Source organism: Nyctereutes procyonoides, unplaced genomic scaffold, assembly GCF_905146905.1.
Source record: "Nyctereutes procyonoides isolate TBG_1078 unplaced genomic scaffold, NYPRO_anot_genome, whole genome shotgun sequence".
Lineage (NCBI taxonomy): Eukaryota > Metazoa > Chordata > Mammalia > Carnivora > Canidae > Nyctereutes > Nyctereutes procyonoides.
Window position 1 is genome coordinate 2,018,423 of NW_026575123.1, and position 19,435 is coordinate 2,037,857.

General features: G+C 37.3%; 1 protein-coding gene across 1 annotated transcript in view; it reads right to left on the reverse strand.

Annotated features, from left to right (window-relative positions):
- Positions 1 to 18,908, reverse strand: part of LOC129517109 (NKG2-D type II integral membrane protein-like) — a 53,438-nt gene extending 34,530 nt beyond the window's left edge. The window contains 1 exon segment of the mRNA XM_055336736.1: positions 18,800 to 18,908. Coding sequence (XP_055192711.1) covers positions 18,800 to 18,908 — 109 coding nt within the window.
- Between the last annotated feature and the right edge of the window lie 527 nt (positions 18,909 to 19,435).

A 19,435-nucleotide genomic window follows, 5' to 3' on the forward strand; every position in this document is an offset into this window, starting at 1 on the left:
TAATCTTTTAATACCCTCCCATAGATAGATTAATAGACAGTAAGAATCTCTCAGTTTTCTGTGTTAGTCCAGTTATCCACATACTTGACTTTCATCAGCTATGAAATCACCATAAAAAAATGTGACCATGGGGAATCCCTGGGTGGCGCAGCGGTTTAGTGCCTGCCTTTGGCCCAGGGCGCGATCCTGGAGACCCGGGATCGAATCCCACATCGGGCTCCCGTTGCATGGAGCCTGCTTCTCCCTCTGCCTGTGTCTCTGCCTCTCTCTCTCTCTCTGTGACTATCATAAAAAAAAAAATATGATCATGAAAACGATCAATAAAACCAAGCAAACTTTGAATCCAGAAGGAAGATATTTGTAGTCTGAATTAACTTCCTTTTTACTCCAATACAAAATTTCATGTGTGGGAAGGAGGTTGACTAGACTTCCTGTGACCATTTCTCAATACATACAAATAGTGAATGATTATCTTGTACACCTGCAACTAACATAAACTTATATGTCCATCATATCCACCCTGTTTGTTCTCTATCATCTATCATTAAGAGTCTCTTACAGGGGGATCCCTGGGTGGCTTAGTGGTTTAGCACCTGCCTTCGGCCCAGGTCGTGATCCTGGAGTCACAGGATCGAGTCCCACGTCGGGCTCCCTGCATGAAGTCTGCTTCTCCCTCTGCCTATGTCTCTGCCTCTCTCTCTGTCTCTCTCTGTCTCTGTGTGTGTGTGTGTATGTGCCTCTCATGAATAAATAAATAAAATATTTTTTTTAAAAAAGAGTCTCTTGGTTGTTTCCCTCTCTCCTTACTTTTATTTTCTTTTTTCCCCTTCCTATATGTTCATCTGTTTTTTTCTTAAATTCCACATATGAGTGAAATCATATGGTATTTGTTTTTCTCTGGCTAGCTTATTTTGCTTAGTCTAGTACATTCTAGCTCCATCCATGGTGTTGCAAATGGCAAGACTTCATTCTTTTTGATGGCTGAATAATACTCCATTATATATATATATATATATATATATATATATATATATATACCAAATCTTTATCCATCATCAGTCAATGGACATTTGGGCTCCTTCCATATTTGACGATTTTTGTAATGCTGCTGTAAATATTGGGGTGCATATATCCTTTCAAATCAGTATCTCCTTTGTATTCTTTGGGTAAATACATAATAGTACAATTGCTGGGTTATACAGTAGCTCTTTTTTTAGCTTTTTGAGGAATGGTCCATACTCTTTCCAGAGTGACTGCACCACTTTTCATTCCCAGAAACAGTGCAAGAGAGTTCCCCTTTCTCCACATCCTTGCCAACACCTGTTTTTTCTTTTGTGGTTAATTTTAGCCATTCTCATAGGTGTGAGGTGGTATCTCATTGTGGCTTTTATTTATGTTTCCCTTATGATGAATGATATTGAGCATCTTTTCATATGTCTGTATGTTTTCTGTGAAAAAAAATGTCTATTCATATCTTTTCCCCATTTTTTTACCTGGATTTTTTCTTTTTTTGGGTGTTGATTTTGATAACTTCTGTATAGATTTGGATAATAATACTTTATCAGATATGTCATGTGTCAATGTCATATGTCAATATCTTCTCCCATTCCATTAGGCTGCCTTTTAGTTTTGTTGTTTGTTTCTTTTGCTGTGAAGAAGCTTTTTATCTTAATGAAGTTCCAATAGTTTTTTGTTTGTTTGTTTTTGCTTTTGTTTCCACTACCTTTAGAGATGTGTCTGGCAAGAAGTTACTGAGGCTGGGGTCAAAAAGGTTGCTGCCTGTGTTTTGATGGTTTCTTATCTCACATTTAGGTCTTTCATTTACTTTGAATTTATTTTTTTGTATGGTATAACAAAGTGGTCCAGTTTCTTTTTTTACAATAAATTTATTTTTCATTGGTGTTCAATTTGCCAACATACAGAATAACACCCAGTGCTCATCCCGTCAAGGGCCCCCCTCTGTGCCCGTCACCCATTCACCCCCACCCCCCCGCCCTCCTCCTCTTCCACCACCCCTAGTTCCTTTCCCAGAGTTAGGAGTCTTTATGTTCTGTCTCCCTTTCTGATATTTCCCACAGACTTCTTCACCCTTCCCTTATATTCCCTTTCACTATTATTTACATTCCCCAAATGAATGAGATCATATAATGTTTGTCCTTCTCTGATTGACTTATTTCACTCAGCATAATACCCTCCAGTTCCATCCACGTTGAAGCAAATGGTGGGTATTTGTCGTTTCTAATGGCTGAGGAATATTCCATTGTATACATAGACCACATCTGCTTTATCCATTCATCTTTCGATGGACACCGAGGCTCCTTCCACAGTTTGGCTATTGTGGACATTGCTGCTAGAAACATCGGGGTGCAGGTGTCCCGGCGTTTCATTGCATCTGTATCTTTGGGGTAAATCCCCAACAGTGCAATTGCTGGGTCGTAGGGCAGGTCTATTTTTAACTCTTTGAGGAACCTCCACACAGTTTTCCAGAGTGGCTGCACCAGTTCGCATTCCCACCAACAGTGTAAGAGGGTTCCCTTTTCTCCGCATCCTCTCCAACATTTGTGGTTTCCTGCCTTGTTAATTTTCCCCATTCTCACTGGTGTGAGGTGGTATCTCATTGTGGTTTTGATTTGTATTTCTCTGATGGCAAGTGATGCAGAGCATTTTCTCATGTGCATGTTGGCCATGTCTATGTCTTCCTCTGTGAGATTTCTCTTCATGTCTTTTGCCCATTTCATGATTCGATTGTTTCTTTGGTGTTGAGTTTAAGAAGTTCTTTATAGATCTTGGAAACTAGCCCTTTATCTGATACGTCATTTGCAAATATCTTCTCCCATTCTGTAGGTTGTCTTTGAGTTTTGTTGACTGTATCCCTTGCTGTGCAAAAGCTTCTTATCTTGATGAAGTCCCAGTAGTTCATTTTTGCTTTTGTTTCTTTTGCTTTCGTGGATGTATCTTGCAAGAAGTTACTGTGGCCAAGTTCAAAAAGGGTGTTGCCTGTGTTCTCCTCTAGGATTTTGATGGAATCTTGTCTCACATTTAGATCTTTCATCCATTTTGAGTTTATCTTTGTGTATGGTGCAAGAGAGTGGTCTAGTTTCATTCTTCTGCATGTGGATACCAATTTTCCCAGCACCATTTATTGAAGAGACTGTCTTTCTTCCAGTGGATCGTCTTTCCTCCTTTATCGAATATTAGTTGACCATAAAGTTCAGGGTCCACTTCTGGGTTCTCTATTCTGTTCCATTGATCTATGTGTCTGTTTTTGTGCCAGTACCACACTGTCTTGATGACCACAGCTTTGTAGTACAACCTGAAATCTGGCATTGTGATGCCCCCAGCTATGGTTTTCTTTTTTAAAATTCCCCTGGCTATTCGGGGTCTTTTCTGATTCCACACAAATCTTAAAATAATTTGTTCTAACTCTCTGAAGAAAGTCCATGGTATTTTGATAGGGATTGCATTAAACGTGTAAATTGCCCTGGGTAACATTGACATTTTCACAATATTAATTCTGCCAATCCATGAGCATGGAATATTTTTCCATCTCTTTGTGTCTTCCTCAATTTCTTTCAGAAGTGTTCTATAGTTTTTGGGTATAGATCCTTTGCTTCTTTGGTTAGGTTTATTCCTAGGTATCTTATGCTTTTGGGTGCAATTGTAAACGGGATTGACTCCTTAATTTCTCTTCCTTCAGTCTCATTCTTAGTGTATACAAATGCCACTGATTTCTGGGCATTGATTTTGTATCCTGCCACGCTACCAAATTGCTGTATGAGTTCTAGCAATCTTGGAGTGTGGTCCAGTTTCATTCTTCTGCATGTTGCTGTCCAGTTTTCCAAACACCATTTGTCAGAGACTTTTTTCCATTGGATATTCTTTCCTGCTTTGTGGAAGATTAATTGACCATAGAGTTGTGGGCCCATTTCTCAGTTTTATATTCTGTTCCATTGATCTCTGTATCTGTCTTTGTGCCAGTACCATATTGTCTTGATGACTATAACTTTGTAATATAGTTTGAAGTCCATACTTGTGATGCCATCTGTGTTTTTTTTTATTTTTTTATTAATTTTTATTTATTTATGATTGTCACAGAGAGAGAGAGAGAGACAGAGACAGAGACAGAGACAGAGACACAGGCAGAGGGAGAAACAGGCTCCATGCCCCGGAGCCCAACATGGGAGTCGATCCCGGATCTCCAGGATCACGCCCTGGGTCAAAAGCAGGTGCCAAACCGCTGCGCCACCCAGGGATCCCCATCTGTGTTTTTTGTTTGTTTGTTTGTTTGTTTTGTTTTGTTTTGAGGATTGATTTGGCTATTCAGAGTCTTTTCTGATTCCAAATTTAGGATTATTTGTTCTAGCTCTGTAAAAAAATGCTGATGGTGTTCTAATAGGGATTGCTTTGTGTAGTATAGACATTTTAACAATATTTGTCTTTCCAACCCATATGCATGGTATGCTTTGCCATTTTTTTGTATCCTCTGCAATTTCTTTCATAAGTGTATCATAATTTTCAAACTATAGTTATTTTGTACTTCGGTTAGGTTTATTCTTAGGTATCTTATGGGTTTTGGTGTAATTGCAAATTATTTTTTATTTATTATTCATTTTTTTCTGCTGCTTTGTTATTAATGTATAAAAATGCACTAGATTTCTGTATGTTGATGTTTATAACCTGTGACTTAGCTGAATTCATGTATCAGTTCTAGCAATCTTTTAGTGGAGTCTTTTGGGTTTTCTATACAGAGTACCATGTCAGCTGCAAGAGTCAAACTGACCTTCTTTGCTGATTTGGATGCCGTCTATTTCCTTTTGTTGTCTGATGCTGATGCTAGAACTTCCAGTATTATGTTAAACAGTAAGGGTGAAAATGGACATTCTGTCTTGTTCCTGACCACAGGAGAAAGGCTCTCAGTTATTCCTCCATTGAAGATGACATTAGCTGTGGGTCTCTCATATATGGCCTTTCTGATATTGAGTTATGTTCCATCTGTCCCTACTTTGTTGAGTTTTTGTTTATTGGAGTTTAATTTCCCAACATATAGCATAACACCCAGTGCTCATCCCATCAAGTGCCCCCCTCAGTCTGTTGAGGGTTTTTGTCAAGAATGGATTTGCTTGTATTTCCATGGTGTTGGTTGAGTTTTCCTTTTCAAACATGATTTTATTTATTTGTATCTTTTCTCTTTTCTTTTTGATAACCCCTGGCTAGGGTTTATCAATTTTATTAATTCTTTCAAAGAACCAGCTCTTAGTTTTGTTCACTATGGATTTTTATGTTTCCTTATTATTTATTTCTGCTCTAATCTTTATTATTTCCCTTCTCCTGCAAGCTTCAGGCTTTATTTGCTATTCTTTCTCTAGCTCCTTTAGGTGTAGGGTTAGGTTGGCATTTGAGATTTTTCCTACTTCTTGAGGTAGGCCTCTGTATTGCAATATACTTCCCTCTTAGGACTGCCTTTGGTGCATCCCAAAGGTTTGGGACTATCATGTTTTCATTTTCATTTCCTTCCATGTATTTTTTTTATTTTATCTCTAATTTTCTGTTTTACTCATCCATTATTTAGTAGGATGTTCTTTAACCTCCATGTATTTGTGGTCTTTCCAAATTTTTTCTTATGATTGACTTCAAGTTGGTTTTTTTATAGATTTTATTTATTTATTCATGAGTGACACATAAGGAGAGGCAGAGACATAGGCAGAGGAAGAAGCAGGCTCCCTGCAGGAAGCCTGATGTGGAACTGGATCCCATAACTCCAGAATCACACTCTGAGCCAAAGGCAGATGCTCAACCGCTGAGCCACCCAGGTGTCCCTGACTTCAAGTTTTACAGCTTTGTCGTCTGAAAATATGCATGGTGTGATCTCAATGTTTTTGGACCTGTTGAGGCCTGATTTATGGCACAGTATGTGATCTATTCTGGAGAATTTTCTCTGTGCAGCCCAAAAGAATGTGTATTCTGCTGCTTTAAGATAAAATGTCTCCATATATCTGCTAAGTCCATCTGGGCTAATGCGTCATTCAAACTCATAGTTCCTTGTTGATTTTCTGCTTAGATTATCTGTCCTTTGATGTAAGTGGAGTGTTAAAGTCTCCTACTAGTGTTGTATTATTATCGATGAGTTTCTTTAATTTCGTTCATAATTGATTCATATATTTTGGTGCTCCCAAGTTGAGAGCACAAATATTTGCAATTGTTAGATCTTCTTAATAGATATACCTTTAATTATGATAGAATGCCCTTCTTCACCTCTTGTTACAGTCTTTGCTTTAAAATCTATTTATCTGGGGACACCTGAGTGGCTAAGTGGTTGAGCATCTGCCTTTGGCTCAGGGCATGATCCCAGGTCTGGGACTGAGTCCCACATCAGGCTCCTGTGAGGAGCCTGCTTCTCTCTCTGCCTGTGTCTCTGCCTCTAAATAAATAAATAAATAAATAAATAAATAAATAAATAAATAAATCTTTTTTAAAAATTTAAAAAACAATAAAATAAAATAAAATCTATTTGTCTAAGTATGGCTACTCTAGCTTTCTTTTGATATCCATATCATGAAAGATGGCTCTCCATCCCCCCATTTTCAATCTGCAGGTGTGTTCAGGTCTAACATGAGTCTCTTATGGGACACCTGGGTGACCCAGTCAGTTAAGTGTTCAAATCTTGGTTTTGGCTCAAGTCATGATTTCAGGGTCCTGGGACTGAACCCCACATGAAGCTTCCCAGTCAGCAGGAAGGCTGTTTATCTCCCTCTTTCTCTGCCCATCCCCCCCCCACTCATGTGCATCCTCCCTCTCTCTCTCTCTCTGAAATAAATAAATAAATGTTTTACAAAATGTAAAAAGTAAAATAGAATGAGTCTCAGGGCCCCTGGGTGGCTCAGTCAGTTAAGCAACTGCCTTTGGCTCAGGTCTTGATCTCCTGGTCCTGGGATTGAGCCCATGTCGGGCTCCTCCCTAGGCAGGGAGTCTGCTACTCCCTCTCCCTCTGCCCCTCTCCTTGCTCATGATCTCTATTTCTATTTCACTCTCTCTCTCAAATAAATAAATATTTTTTAAAAAATTAAATTAAATTAAATTAAAAAGTCTCTTTTAGGGAGCATATAGATGGATCTTGCTTTTTTTTAAAATCCTTTATGATACTCTAAGTTTTTTGATCAGAGCATTTATTCCATATACATTTAGAGTGATTATAAAAGATATTAATTTATTGCCACTGTGTTACCTAGACAGTTGGTGATTCTGCTGATGTTCTATTTCTTTCTAGTCCTTGTTGCTTTTGGTATTTTTCCCCTCCTCACAGTGTTCCCCTTGATATTTCTTTTGGGGCTGGTTTTTGTCATGAACCCCTTTAGTTTTTGTCTGTCTGAGAAACTCTTTAACTCTTCTTCTATTCTGAATGATAGCCTTGCAAGACAAAGTATTCTTGGCTGCATATTTTTCCCATTCAGCTGAATATATCCTCCCATTCTCTTCTGGCCGCCAAGGTTCTGAGGATAGATGTACTTCCCTTGTAGGTTATGGGCTTTTTTCTTCCCTTGCTGCTAGGATTTTTTCTTGTCTCTGTATCTTGTGAATTTGACTATGATGTGCTTCAATGATCACTGGCTTTTTTTTAATTTAATGGGAGTACTCTGCACTTCTTGGATTTTGATGTTTGTGTCTTCTCTAGAGAAGTTTTCAGCTATAGTTTGCTTAAGTAAACATGCTCATTTTCTCTCTCTTCATCTTCTGGGACTCCTATAATATGACTGTTACTACATTTTAATAAGTCACTGAGTTTCCTAAATCTACCTTCATGATCCATTATGTTTCCCTCTTCTTTTCAACATCATTATTTTCCATAATTTTATCTTCTATATCACTAATTTGTTCCTCTGCTTCATCCATCTTTATTATTATGGCATCCATTTGGGTTTGCATTTCAGCTGTAGCATTTCTAAATTTGGTCTGACTAGATTTCAGCTCTTTTTTCTCTGTAGTAAGGATTCTCCAGTGTCTTCTATGCTTTTTTTCAAGCCCAGCTATTATCCTTATAATTGTTGTTTTAAATTCTAGTTATATCTGTGTTGACTAGATCCTTGACTGTCATTTCTTCTTATTATTTCTTTTGGTCTGAATTCCTTTGTCTTGTCATTATGGTAAAAAAAAAAGTAAAAGTAAATTAAATTAAGTTTTTTTATAATAAAAGAAAAAAAGCTAGATCTTAGGCATGTATTGGTATGCTTCAAGAGAAGCTTTAAAGAAAAAAGATTAAAAGATGAAAGTACTTTAAAAAATAAAATAAAATTTAAAAATTACTCTTTCTATATCCAAAAATTAAAACAAACAAAACCAAAAAAACAAAACAGAGGAAGCTAGATTCTCTTTCCCCTAGAGCTGAATCTTTGCCGCACTCTATGATCAGTAGACCTGGTGCTTGTGAGAAGCTTGTGCTGTCCTTCTGAGGGAGGTGCATGCTGCTCTGATTCTCAGGTGAACTTGCCCTAGTGGAGCGGTGGCTACCGGGCACAGTGGGTCAGGGCTTGGTGTAAGTACCTCCAGCGTCCCCTTGGTGATACTGTTTTTCTCTCACTGAGGTCAGTTGCTGCTCGTGGGTGAGGGGTGAAAACTTCCCCCACTCTCTCCTCTCTGGAACTGGGAGTACATGCCCACTACTCTTCAGGAAGCCCTCACAGAGGAAAAGCCAATCGCATCTCCTGTGTACCTAGCTTCTCGCAGATCCCTGTCTTTACCCTGTCTTTGCCCAAGCTATCTGCCTGCGGGGCCAGGTGGCACTCTTGTGTTTTATCTCAGGCATGGCTGAGTTTCAAATCCCAATACTTCAGAGAGCCCACACACACACAAAGCACAGACCTCACTGATCCTCTGGAGGGGAGGGTCTCACTGAACTGTAACCGGTACTGGCTTGTCCCAGAAAACAGTCCCATGATGGTGCAGTGGTTCAGACTTTATGGTAAATTGCAACACACACCTGGCACCAGGGTTTGCAGCCCTCACCCATGTCTTTGTTCCTATGCTAGTAAATGTCACAGCCTAATGGCACCCACCGCCTATTTTGCCAGCAGAGAAACCGTATCACCTATACTAAATGCACTCCAAGCAGGGGAACTTCTTCACCCCATGCCACCCCTGGGATCCTCAGACTGTGCTGTCTGCTCCTGGGTTCCACCCTCCTTCCCCACCCGAACACCACCAGAGAGAACCCTGGCAATGGTGCTGAGCACTGAAACTTCAGGCTCTCTGTTCTGCTGTTTATAAAAACAAAACAAAACAAAACAAAACAAACAAACAAAACCCAGTGGTATTTAAGCCCTCTAGTTTTCCCAGTCAATGGTTTTGGGCAACAGTTTTCCTATGCAGTCCTCTGCAATTTTTTTCACTCTTTTTTTCCCCATTGTCTCTCTCTCTCTCTCTCTCTCTCTCTCTCTCTCTCTCTTCTCATTCTCTCTCACTCCTCTCTCTGTGATTAATTAGGGCTCCCTCCACTCCACAGTACCTTTCCCCACAAAATAAATTCTCAGCTCCTACCTCCATGGATAATTATTTTTGTCTTTGGCTCAAATAGACACACAGCTTTGTTCTCTAAGACCTCCGACCAATTTTGGGGGGTGTTCACATTTGATGTGTATGTAGCTATGTTCAAGGGAGGAGATAAGCTTAGGGTTGCCTTATTCTTCTACCACCTTAACCCTCCTCGTAGACACCTTTTCAAAGTTATTTTTTGTATATGGCCAAAAGTATGGATTAAGTTCCTTTTTTTAAGTTTTTGCATATGAATTCCTAATTATTCCAGCATCACTTGTTGAAAGCACCTTTCTTCTGTTGAAATATTGTGGCACTTATTGTCAAAAATCAATTGACCATTTACATGTGAATCTATTTCTAAACTCTTTATCCTGTTCCATTGATCTGAGTATCTATCTTCTTCTACCAATACCTTGATTACTGTGTCTTTATATACACCTTCAAGCAAGGTAGCATGAATTCTCCTACTTTGTCCTTTCTCAAACATGTTCTGACAATTTTTTATTTTTCCTTTTTCTTTTTGTGAAATTTGCAAAAAATTTCTGGTATTTTTCTGTGTACTTTAGATCCAGATCTAATGGGAAAGACTTTATATTCCTTCCCATACCCATTCCATTCCCTCTAGAGGGACAACCTAAACATTATGTGTATCCTTGTCTGTGATTTTGTATTTCCCTACATATTGACAACTTTTATATTTAATGCAATTATATATATACTACTATATATTTATATATTACATAATCATGAATGAACAATATACAGAATGGAAATATACCTAAATGAAGGTATTGCAGTGCATGATCTACAATGCTATTTTATTCATCACCATGTCTTCCAGGTTCTACCAATATTGATACAAAAGGATCTGGAACTTCATTTTAACTTCAGTCTAGAATTTCACTGTATTAAATATACTACACCTCACTTATTTCTTTTTTCTCAGATGTCTCATGTATTTCTCAGATGTCTCATTTTTCAGTATCAATAATGCTGCAGTGAACATCACTATATCAATGAAATTGCCTATTCATACAATCAGCATTTTCTGGACATTTGGGTTACCTTTTTCTTATACCAATGAACAAGTTTTTTAAAAAAAAATTCTTAATGGCATCTTTTTATTGCTGTTATTGTTATGTGCACTACAAATGTCTTTTTCAATTTTTCCCTTTTTGATTGGAATTAATTACAGACTGACAAGAACTTGCAAAAATGCTACAGAGATCTCAGGTATACTACACCAAGTTTCCATAATGTTAGCTCTTATATAATTTTTCACATATTTGCATAACAACTTACATAAAAATATGTATGACATAAAATCAAGAAGTTGACATTGGTAGAAGCAACATAATTTATTCTTATTTTACCATTTTGTTTATTTGATTTTCTAGTTTTATTAAGATATAATTGAGTTTAAGTTTGTAAGTTTATAGAGTGTACAGAATAATAATTCATTACACATATTGTGGAATGATTACCACAGTAAGTTTAGGTAACATCCATCATCTCATATAGATACCCAAAAAAAAAGAAAAATTAAAATATGGATATTTTTAAGGTTTATTTATTTGAGAGAGAGAGAGGGGGAAAAAAATATGTACAGGGGGAAATGGGAGGAGGGAGAGGGAGAGACGGAAACCCAGGCAGACTCTGTGGTGAGCACAGAGTCCGGTTCTGGGTTCAATCTTCATACCCTGCAATCACCACCTGAGCCAAAACCAAGAGTCAGATGTGTAATCGACTGCACCTCCCAGGCACTCCAATATGAATTTTTTATTGTGATGATATTTGTTCAGATCTACTCTCTTAACAGCTTTCAAATATACCACAGAGCAGAGTTAACTGTGGTTATCATGTTGTACATCACATCCCTAGTACTTATTTGTCCTAAAATGGGATTTTGTACCTTCTGACAACGTTCTTGCAATTTCCCATTTCTCCACCTCATCTCTTGTGGCCTCTTTGTTTTGTTTTTGTTTTTTTCTTTGTTTCATTGAAGCCATCATAATGAGTGTGAGGTGATATTTTACTGAATTTGAATTTCATTTCCCCAGTGATTAGTGATGTTGAGCATCTTTTTATATCCCTGTTGAACATTTGGATGTATTTCCTTGAGAAATATCTCTTCAAGTTCTCTGTCCATTTTTTAATGAGGATATTTTTTCCATGTTTTTGCTGAGTTGTAGGAATTCTCCATATATGTGGATATAACTCTTTTCAGGTATATAACCTGCCACATTCTTCATTCTGTAAGTTTCCTTCTCATTCTGTTGATGGTATCTTTTGATGCAAGAATTTTTCAGTTTTAATCTAATCCAATTATTTTGTTTTAACTCTTGTTGTCTATGCTTTGATGTCATATACAAGAAATCATGGCCAAATCCAGTGTCATGAATATCTTCCTCTATGTTTTCTCCTAAGATTTTTATATTGGTATGTCTTACATTTGGGTCTGTGATCCATTTTGAGTTCATTTTATTTTTTTAATATTTTATTTATTTATTAGAGAGAGAGAGAGAGAGAGGCAGAGACACAGGCAGAGGGAGAAACAGGCTCCACGCAGGGGACCTGTCATGGGACTCGATCCCAGGTCTCCAGGATCACACCCTGGGCTGAAGGTGGCGCTAAACTGCTAAGCCACCGGGGCTGCCCTGGAGTTCATTTCATATGTGGTAGAAGGTAAGGGTCAAATTTATTTCTTTTCTTTTCTTTTTTTTTTTTTTTTACATGTGAGTAGCCAGTTTTTACAGCACTACTTGATGAAGAGACTGCCCTTTTCTCCATCAAATGATCTTGGCACTCTTGTTAAAAATTAGTTGACCAGGCGGGGCAAGATGGCAGGAGAGTAGGGTCCCCAAGTCACCTGTCCCCACCAAATTACCTAGATAACCTTTGAATCATCCTGAAAACCTATGAATTCGGCCGGAGATTTAAAGAGAGAACAGCTGGAATGCTACAGTGAGAAGAGTTCGCGCTTCTATCAAGAGACACAAAGAGAGAGGCTGAGACAAAGGGAGAGGCACACTCCACTTGGAGACCCGGGTCTGGGACTCAATCCTAGGACCCCTGGATCACCACCTGAACTGAATGCAGACGCTCAACTGCCTAGCCACCCAGGTGGCCTGTTGGAAGCTTCCTTGTGGAAGGGTTTTGGCGACTGTGCTGTAGGGGTTGCTTCATCGGAATCCAACTTAGGATACTGATCCTTCAGAGGAGCAAACCCAACTTCATCGTGATGGTTTCGGCCCCCTTTATTATATATTGCTTGATTCAGTTTGCTAATTGAATTAGCTTGAGGGTTTTGTGTCTGTGTTCACGTAATAGATGCCTCTACTTTTCTTTTGTTGTCTATTTTTTGTTAAAGTTTTAATTCAAATTCCAGTTACTTAACATACGGTGTAATATCAGATTCAGGTCTATAAAACAGTGATTCAACACTTCCATGTAACACCCCATGCTCATCACAACAGGTGTCCTCTGTAATCCTTGTCACTTATTTCACCCGACCACCCCATCCCCCACACCTACCCTCTGGTCATCATCAGTTTGTTCTTTATAGATAAGAGTCTTTGTCTTGGTTTGCCTCTCTCTCTCTTCTTTCTCTCTTTGCTCATTTGTTTTGTTTCTTAAATTCTACATGGGAGTGAAATTATATGGTATTTGTCTTTCTGTGATTGACTTATTTCACTTAGCATGATACTCTAGCTCCATCCATGTCCTTGCAAATGCTAAGAATTTGTTCTTTTTTATGGCTGAGCAATTCATATATATCACACCCTTTTTTTTCTCAACAACTCTTGGTGTGTTACCCAAACTTAGCAAGTTTCAACAATACTCATTGATTAGCTCACAGTTCTGTAGATGAGAGGTCCAACTGAGCTCAACAGAATTCTTCTTAGTGTCTTACAAGGCTCGATTCAGGGTGTCAGCCTGAGTAGGCTTTGAGCTAGAGGATTAGGGAAGAATGTACTTCCAAGCTCCTTCAGAATGTTTGCAGAATCCAGGTCCTTTTGGCCATAGGTGTCCGGTTCAGTTTCCCTTGCTGTCAGATGGGAGCACTCTCTGCCCATAGATACTATTCACATTCTTGCCGCATTCTTTCGACCTGGCCCTTGCATCCTCATAGTAGTGCATTGAGTTCCTCTTGCAGTTTCAGTCCCTCTGACAACCGCCTCTACCTCCACCTGGAGAAAACTCTATGCTTTGAAAGGTCTCATGTGTTTGGATTAAGCCCAGCTGAATAATTTAGGTTTGGCACATTATCCTAAGAGTGTCCTCATGGGATAAAAGTCATGAATGCCATCTTAAATTCATGGGTTGCACAGAGATGGATATGAACCGTTAGACAAGAACATGTTTAAGAAACAAACATAATCGCTTAAACTATATCTGACTAAAATGTTACATATTTGCATATTTCTGAGGGAATGAAAGTCCCTTTGGGACAATAAATATATGTATATATATGGGCATGTTTCCAGGTCGACTTACAATGTATACCGCATCTTGCTTATGCATTCAGCAGTTGATGGACACTGAGCTGTTTCCAAAATTTGGCTATTGTAGATAGTGCTGTCTACAGGAGCATATTTTTTCTGTGAAAATAATTTTTCATTTCTCTGCAATAAATTCCCCAGAGTGCTACTGCTGAATTATGTGGTAATTGTGTGCAAAATATTTTTTTTTTTTACAAAACTGCTAAACTCTTTCCCAAGAATGATTGTAAGATTTTACCAAAACTGTGTGGAAATAGTTTTTTCAAAGCAGTTGTCTCAGGTCATGATCCCTGGGTCCTGAGATTGAGTCCCGCATTGGGCTCCCTGTTCTGGGGGAGCCTGCTTCTCTCTCCCTCTGCCTACCTCTGCCCCTACTTGCTTCCTCACTCTTTGTCAAAAAATAAAATCTTAAAAAAAAATCAGTTGACCATATATGCTAGGTTTATTTCTGGTCCCTCTAGTCTGTTCCATTGCCCTGTATGTCTGTCTTTATGCCAGTAATATCCTACAGACAGAACCAAACTTAAAATAGATTGACCTATGATGGGTCAAATTATGATTTTTGACTTTATGGTGGCAAAAGAATGATATGCATTTAGTAAAAAACATATTCTGAGTTTTGAATTTGGATCTAACAATATGTGGTATCATACTCTCATAATACCAGGCAGTGGTAGTGAACGCATCTCTCAGAAAGACGTATGATCACAAAAGCAAAACAACTGATGCACTTAAACTATTCAGTACCCATACAACCATTCTATTTTTACTTTTCACTTTCAGTACAGTATTTAATAAATTGCATAAGCTATTCAATACTTTATTATAATAGAAGATTTGTGTTAGATGATTTTGCTTAACTGTAGCCTGATGTAAATGTTCTAAGCATGTTTAAGGTAAGCCAGTCTAAGCTTTTATTTCAGTAGGTAGTTATATATATATCTTTGTTTTACAATATTTTCAAATTACAATCAGTTTATTGGGACATAAAAATCATAAATTCAGGAAGGACTGTATTTTGATAATTGTAACTTTGTTACAAGTTTTCAAATAAGGAGATGTAAGGCCTTCAATTATGTTCTACTTTTTCAAGATTTTCTCAACTATGGATAGTCCCTTGAGATTTTATTTGTTAATCTGGAGAAAGTCTTATGTGCAATTGAGAAAAATGTCTATTCTGTTGTGGGTAGAGTGTTCTCTATATGTCTGCTGGATATAATTGGTCTAAAATGTTGTTCAAGACTTCTTTTTTTTTTTTTAACTGATCTTCTGTCTGATTTCTCTGCAAGTTAGGCATAGTGGTGATGAACTCCCTTAGCTTTTGTTTGTATGGGAAAAATCTCTCTTTTATTTCTGAAGAATACATTTGCTAGATAGATTGCTCTTATTTGGCATTTTCTCTGCATCATGTTGAATATATCTTCCTGTTTGTTTCTATAAAGTTTTTGCTGAAAAATCCACCAATAGCCTGATAGGAACATATAGGAACAATAACAACAACAACAAAAAAAAAAACTGTAGAGCCAATGCAATCCAAACTTCCAACAGCATTATTCACAGAAATAGAGAAAGCAATCTCAAAATTTATATGAAACCACTAAAACTTTAAATATACAAACCAATCAAGACTGAAGAACAAAACTAAAGGTTTTGGATGTTGTTTCTTTCCAAGGATAACTGTGCATTATGGTAAATACTATTCATTCCCGATTATTATTCCTTTTAGGAAGAAATCCACACTGCAGGAAATTTTGTCCTGATTTCTAATAGGAGAGATTAGACTTACTTGGTATTTAACATTATAAATAAATAGAATTTTATAGGATGAATTATTTTGTCTGATTTCTTTGTTCAAAATTAGGTTTGTGATATCAATCCACAAAGACATGAAGATAGCTTAATTTAAAAAATACCAGAAAGAGATGCTAGCCTCATAAATAATATGAAATTGTGCATTTAAATGGCACAAGATAATCCCTTATGTATTGGTGATGATTTTATGGGCAAAATCAAACAGATTGATAACATACTGTGTTGTGTTGATAAAGAGTACAGAACCAGGAATTCTTGAATGTTACTGTGTGGAGATGATAGATGTACAACTTCTATTGAAATATTTATTAAAATTCAATATACACACCTTGATACAGAAATTGCACTGCTAGAGACTTACACTGTATATATATATATATATGTGTGGTAAATGATCCTGTACTAAATGCTATTCGTTACAACATTTTCCTACAATTTTGAAATTCTAAGACAAACCTAAATATCTATCGGAAATAAAACTGGTAGATAAATTTGATACATCCTTTTAATGTAACATTTTCAGCTGCTTACAAACAGCAACACAGCTCTTTTGGTATTGATATAGAGCAAACTGCAGGGTATGTTTTTAAACAAAAATGTAAAGGAGTAATACTATTGTTTGCAGTTATGTAACATTTTTGTTTGGCAAATAGCATGCATATAGCTGTGCTTTCCTAGAATATCTCTGGAATACAATCTAAACTAGTTACATGTTTGCCTCTGAGAAGGGAACTAGATGAATAACGAACAAAATGGGTTAAGAGAATTTGTTCATTTTGTATCTCTTATATTTTGAACAATGTGAATGTATTAATTACCTGTTTGTATCAAGATCATCTCATTATTTTTTAATGTAGAATCTTATACTCAATCAAAATCAATTTATTTGACTTTCTCTGATTTAATAGTTCTTGAATTCCAAAACAATACATTTATTTTTTGGATGTGTAATTTCCTAAGACCTTCGTGTTTTAACCTTGCTGAGGAAGGTTTGAAAACCCTTAATAAAGCATGCATAAAGGACTAATTTGAGTAAATACTCTAAGCTTTCCCCCTAGTAGCTGTTAAAGAATGAAAATATTACAACTTCTATGATAGTAATTATTTTAAGAAAGGGCCAGTGAACTCCTTTTCACAAATGTAAGGAAACTGTTTACTACAATCAGCAGTAAAAATAGTTGATGACTTGAGATGTCCGCATTTTACATCCAGTAAACTCTGTTGGAAATTCCTGCATCAGAAAATATATTTATTTTAGAAAGTCATCTCAGGCAAAATTTATCACAAATTTAAAACATGTATAATTATTTGAATGGACATACAATGCTTGTGGGAGACATATAGCTGTAAGATTATAAAGTTTTTGTAACTAAAACTAATGGAAATATTGCCAATGGACAATTGGAGAAAGGGAAGAAGTTGAAAGGGTAGTACAGACTGGGATGTATACATGAGTGAGACATGTAAAACTTGAAAAATTCTTCTTCTAAGATTCCTGAAACTTCTAGGAAGTGACCAAATACAATAAAATAATTATATGACACATTGTAACTGCACACAAAATTTTTTTCAGGTTTCTATGATTCATATTAATGTGCACAGAGTGTGCATTTCCAACACTAGCCTCACTTTGGCATAGAAAGTATTAAATGCATTTAAAACAGGAATGTACTTTTCCCCGCTCAGCCTAATGTCTTCCACAACAAACAAATCATTAAAATTTTGTGAAATTGGGCAATGATAATAAGGTATTGGATTTTAAATTTGGGGGCTAAGCTACAGTTCATAGAAAAAAAATGTTAGAAGTTTTAATTTCCCTCCAAATGTTCATGAATATCTCTGATGGGAAGTAGTAATTTCAAGTAGTAAAATTGTCAGTGAAAAACTCACCAGTGTTTTAAAATCTGTTATTATTTGAGTAGTACTTCTTTTTAAAGGATTCCATTAACCAACCTGCTCCTTCATGGTTTTCCTTCTGTATCTTGAAGCACTTTACTCTATAATGAATTCTGGTTATCCTCATCACCCCACTATCTTATAATTATCTTAAACATTTGGGTGTCCAAAGTTCAGGCTTTCAATTTCCTGAGAATCACTTCCACTCTCTTATTTAACACACTGTCTATGCACTACTCTGTGCAACATCTGCATTCCCAGCATAGACCTCTCACTTAAATTTCAAAATCATATATCACAATGGCCTATGTGAAACCCCATATATAGTTAAATGTTTAATATATTTGTTAAATTATACCTAAAACTGAATTCCAAATATGCCATATTAACATTAATATCAGCATCATTCTTACAATTTCTAGACCAAAAACCTTGGAGGCATCCTTGATTTGTCTCTCTCACACATCTTTGAAAGAAGTGTGGAATCTGGCCACTTTATACTAGCACCAATCCTGGCAATCTTCATCAAGCCACCACATCTCACCTAGATGAGTCTAACACATTCTGAGGTAGGCTCCTGTGTCCCCATATACTCCCTGAACCCTCCCCAAAAGAATACACACCATCTAATCTCAATAGAATGTACAGAGGGAGTCTCTAAACCAGGAAGCCTTCGCTTTTGTCACTCCTCTGCTCAAAACCCTCTAATAGCTTCACATTGCCCCCATAAAAAATCCAAGTTCTTAGACTTTTCTCATGTCCTACACGCTCTCACCATCATTGTCTCTCTGACCTACATCTCTTCCTCCTTATTCACTTTGCTCCAGCATCACAGGCCCTCTTGCTATTCCCTCAAGCATGCTAAATACACTCCTACCTCAGAGTCTGCAACAGCTGTGTCTACTGCTAGGATGCTCTCCCATCAGGTAATCCACAGGGCTTGCTCATTCAAGATACTGTGCAAAAGTCATTTCTCAAGGACTCTGTCTCTGACCATTCCATTTAAAAGAGTGAAATCTCTTCCTCTTGCTTTCATATACAAAAGTCCCTACGATATAGCTAACCTAAGAAACTCCCGATCGATACTCCATAGTATTTATCTTCTTCTAATGTGCCACGTAATTTACTTGGCATATTTGGTTTGTCCTCAGTCAGCCCCACCAGCACTATCATGCCTGCATTAGGATGGATTATCTAGGGCAGCCCAGGTGGCTCAGTGGTTTAGCACCACCTTCAGCCCAGACCTGATCGTGGAGACCCGGGATTGAGTCCCACATTGGCTCCCCACATGGAGCCTGCTTCTCCTTCTGCCTGTGTCTCTGCCTCTCTCTCTCTCTCATAAATAAATAAATAAAATATTTTTTTAAAAAAAAAGAATGTATTATCTATAAGAGGAGAATACTGTTGCATGTTTTATTCGTCAATGTAACTTCAATGGCTAGAATAGTGCCTGGCATATTGCAGGCAATCAATAAACAGCATGGTAATTAGCCCATGTCTCTCATACTGCCCATCATGTTACCTAGATTTAGTTAGATCATTTTCTTCATTTTATAAACTAGTTTCCTGGACATCAACCAACAAATCGATGGGATTTAATCGATGGCAGAGAGGACTGCCATAAATTATGTGCACTTGTGTGAAATAATAGCATAAAAGACACTAAGTGACCACATAAGATTACTATAGGATATATTGGA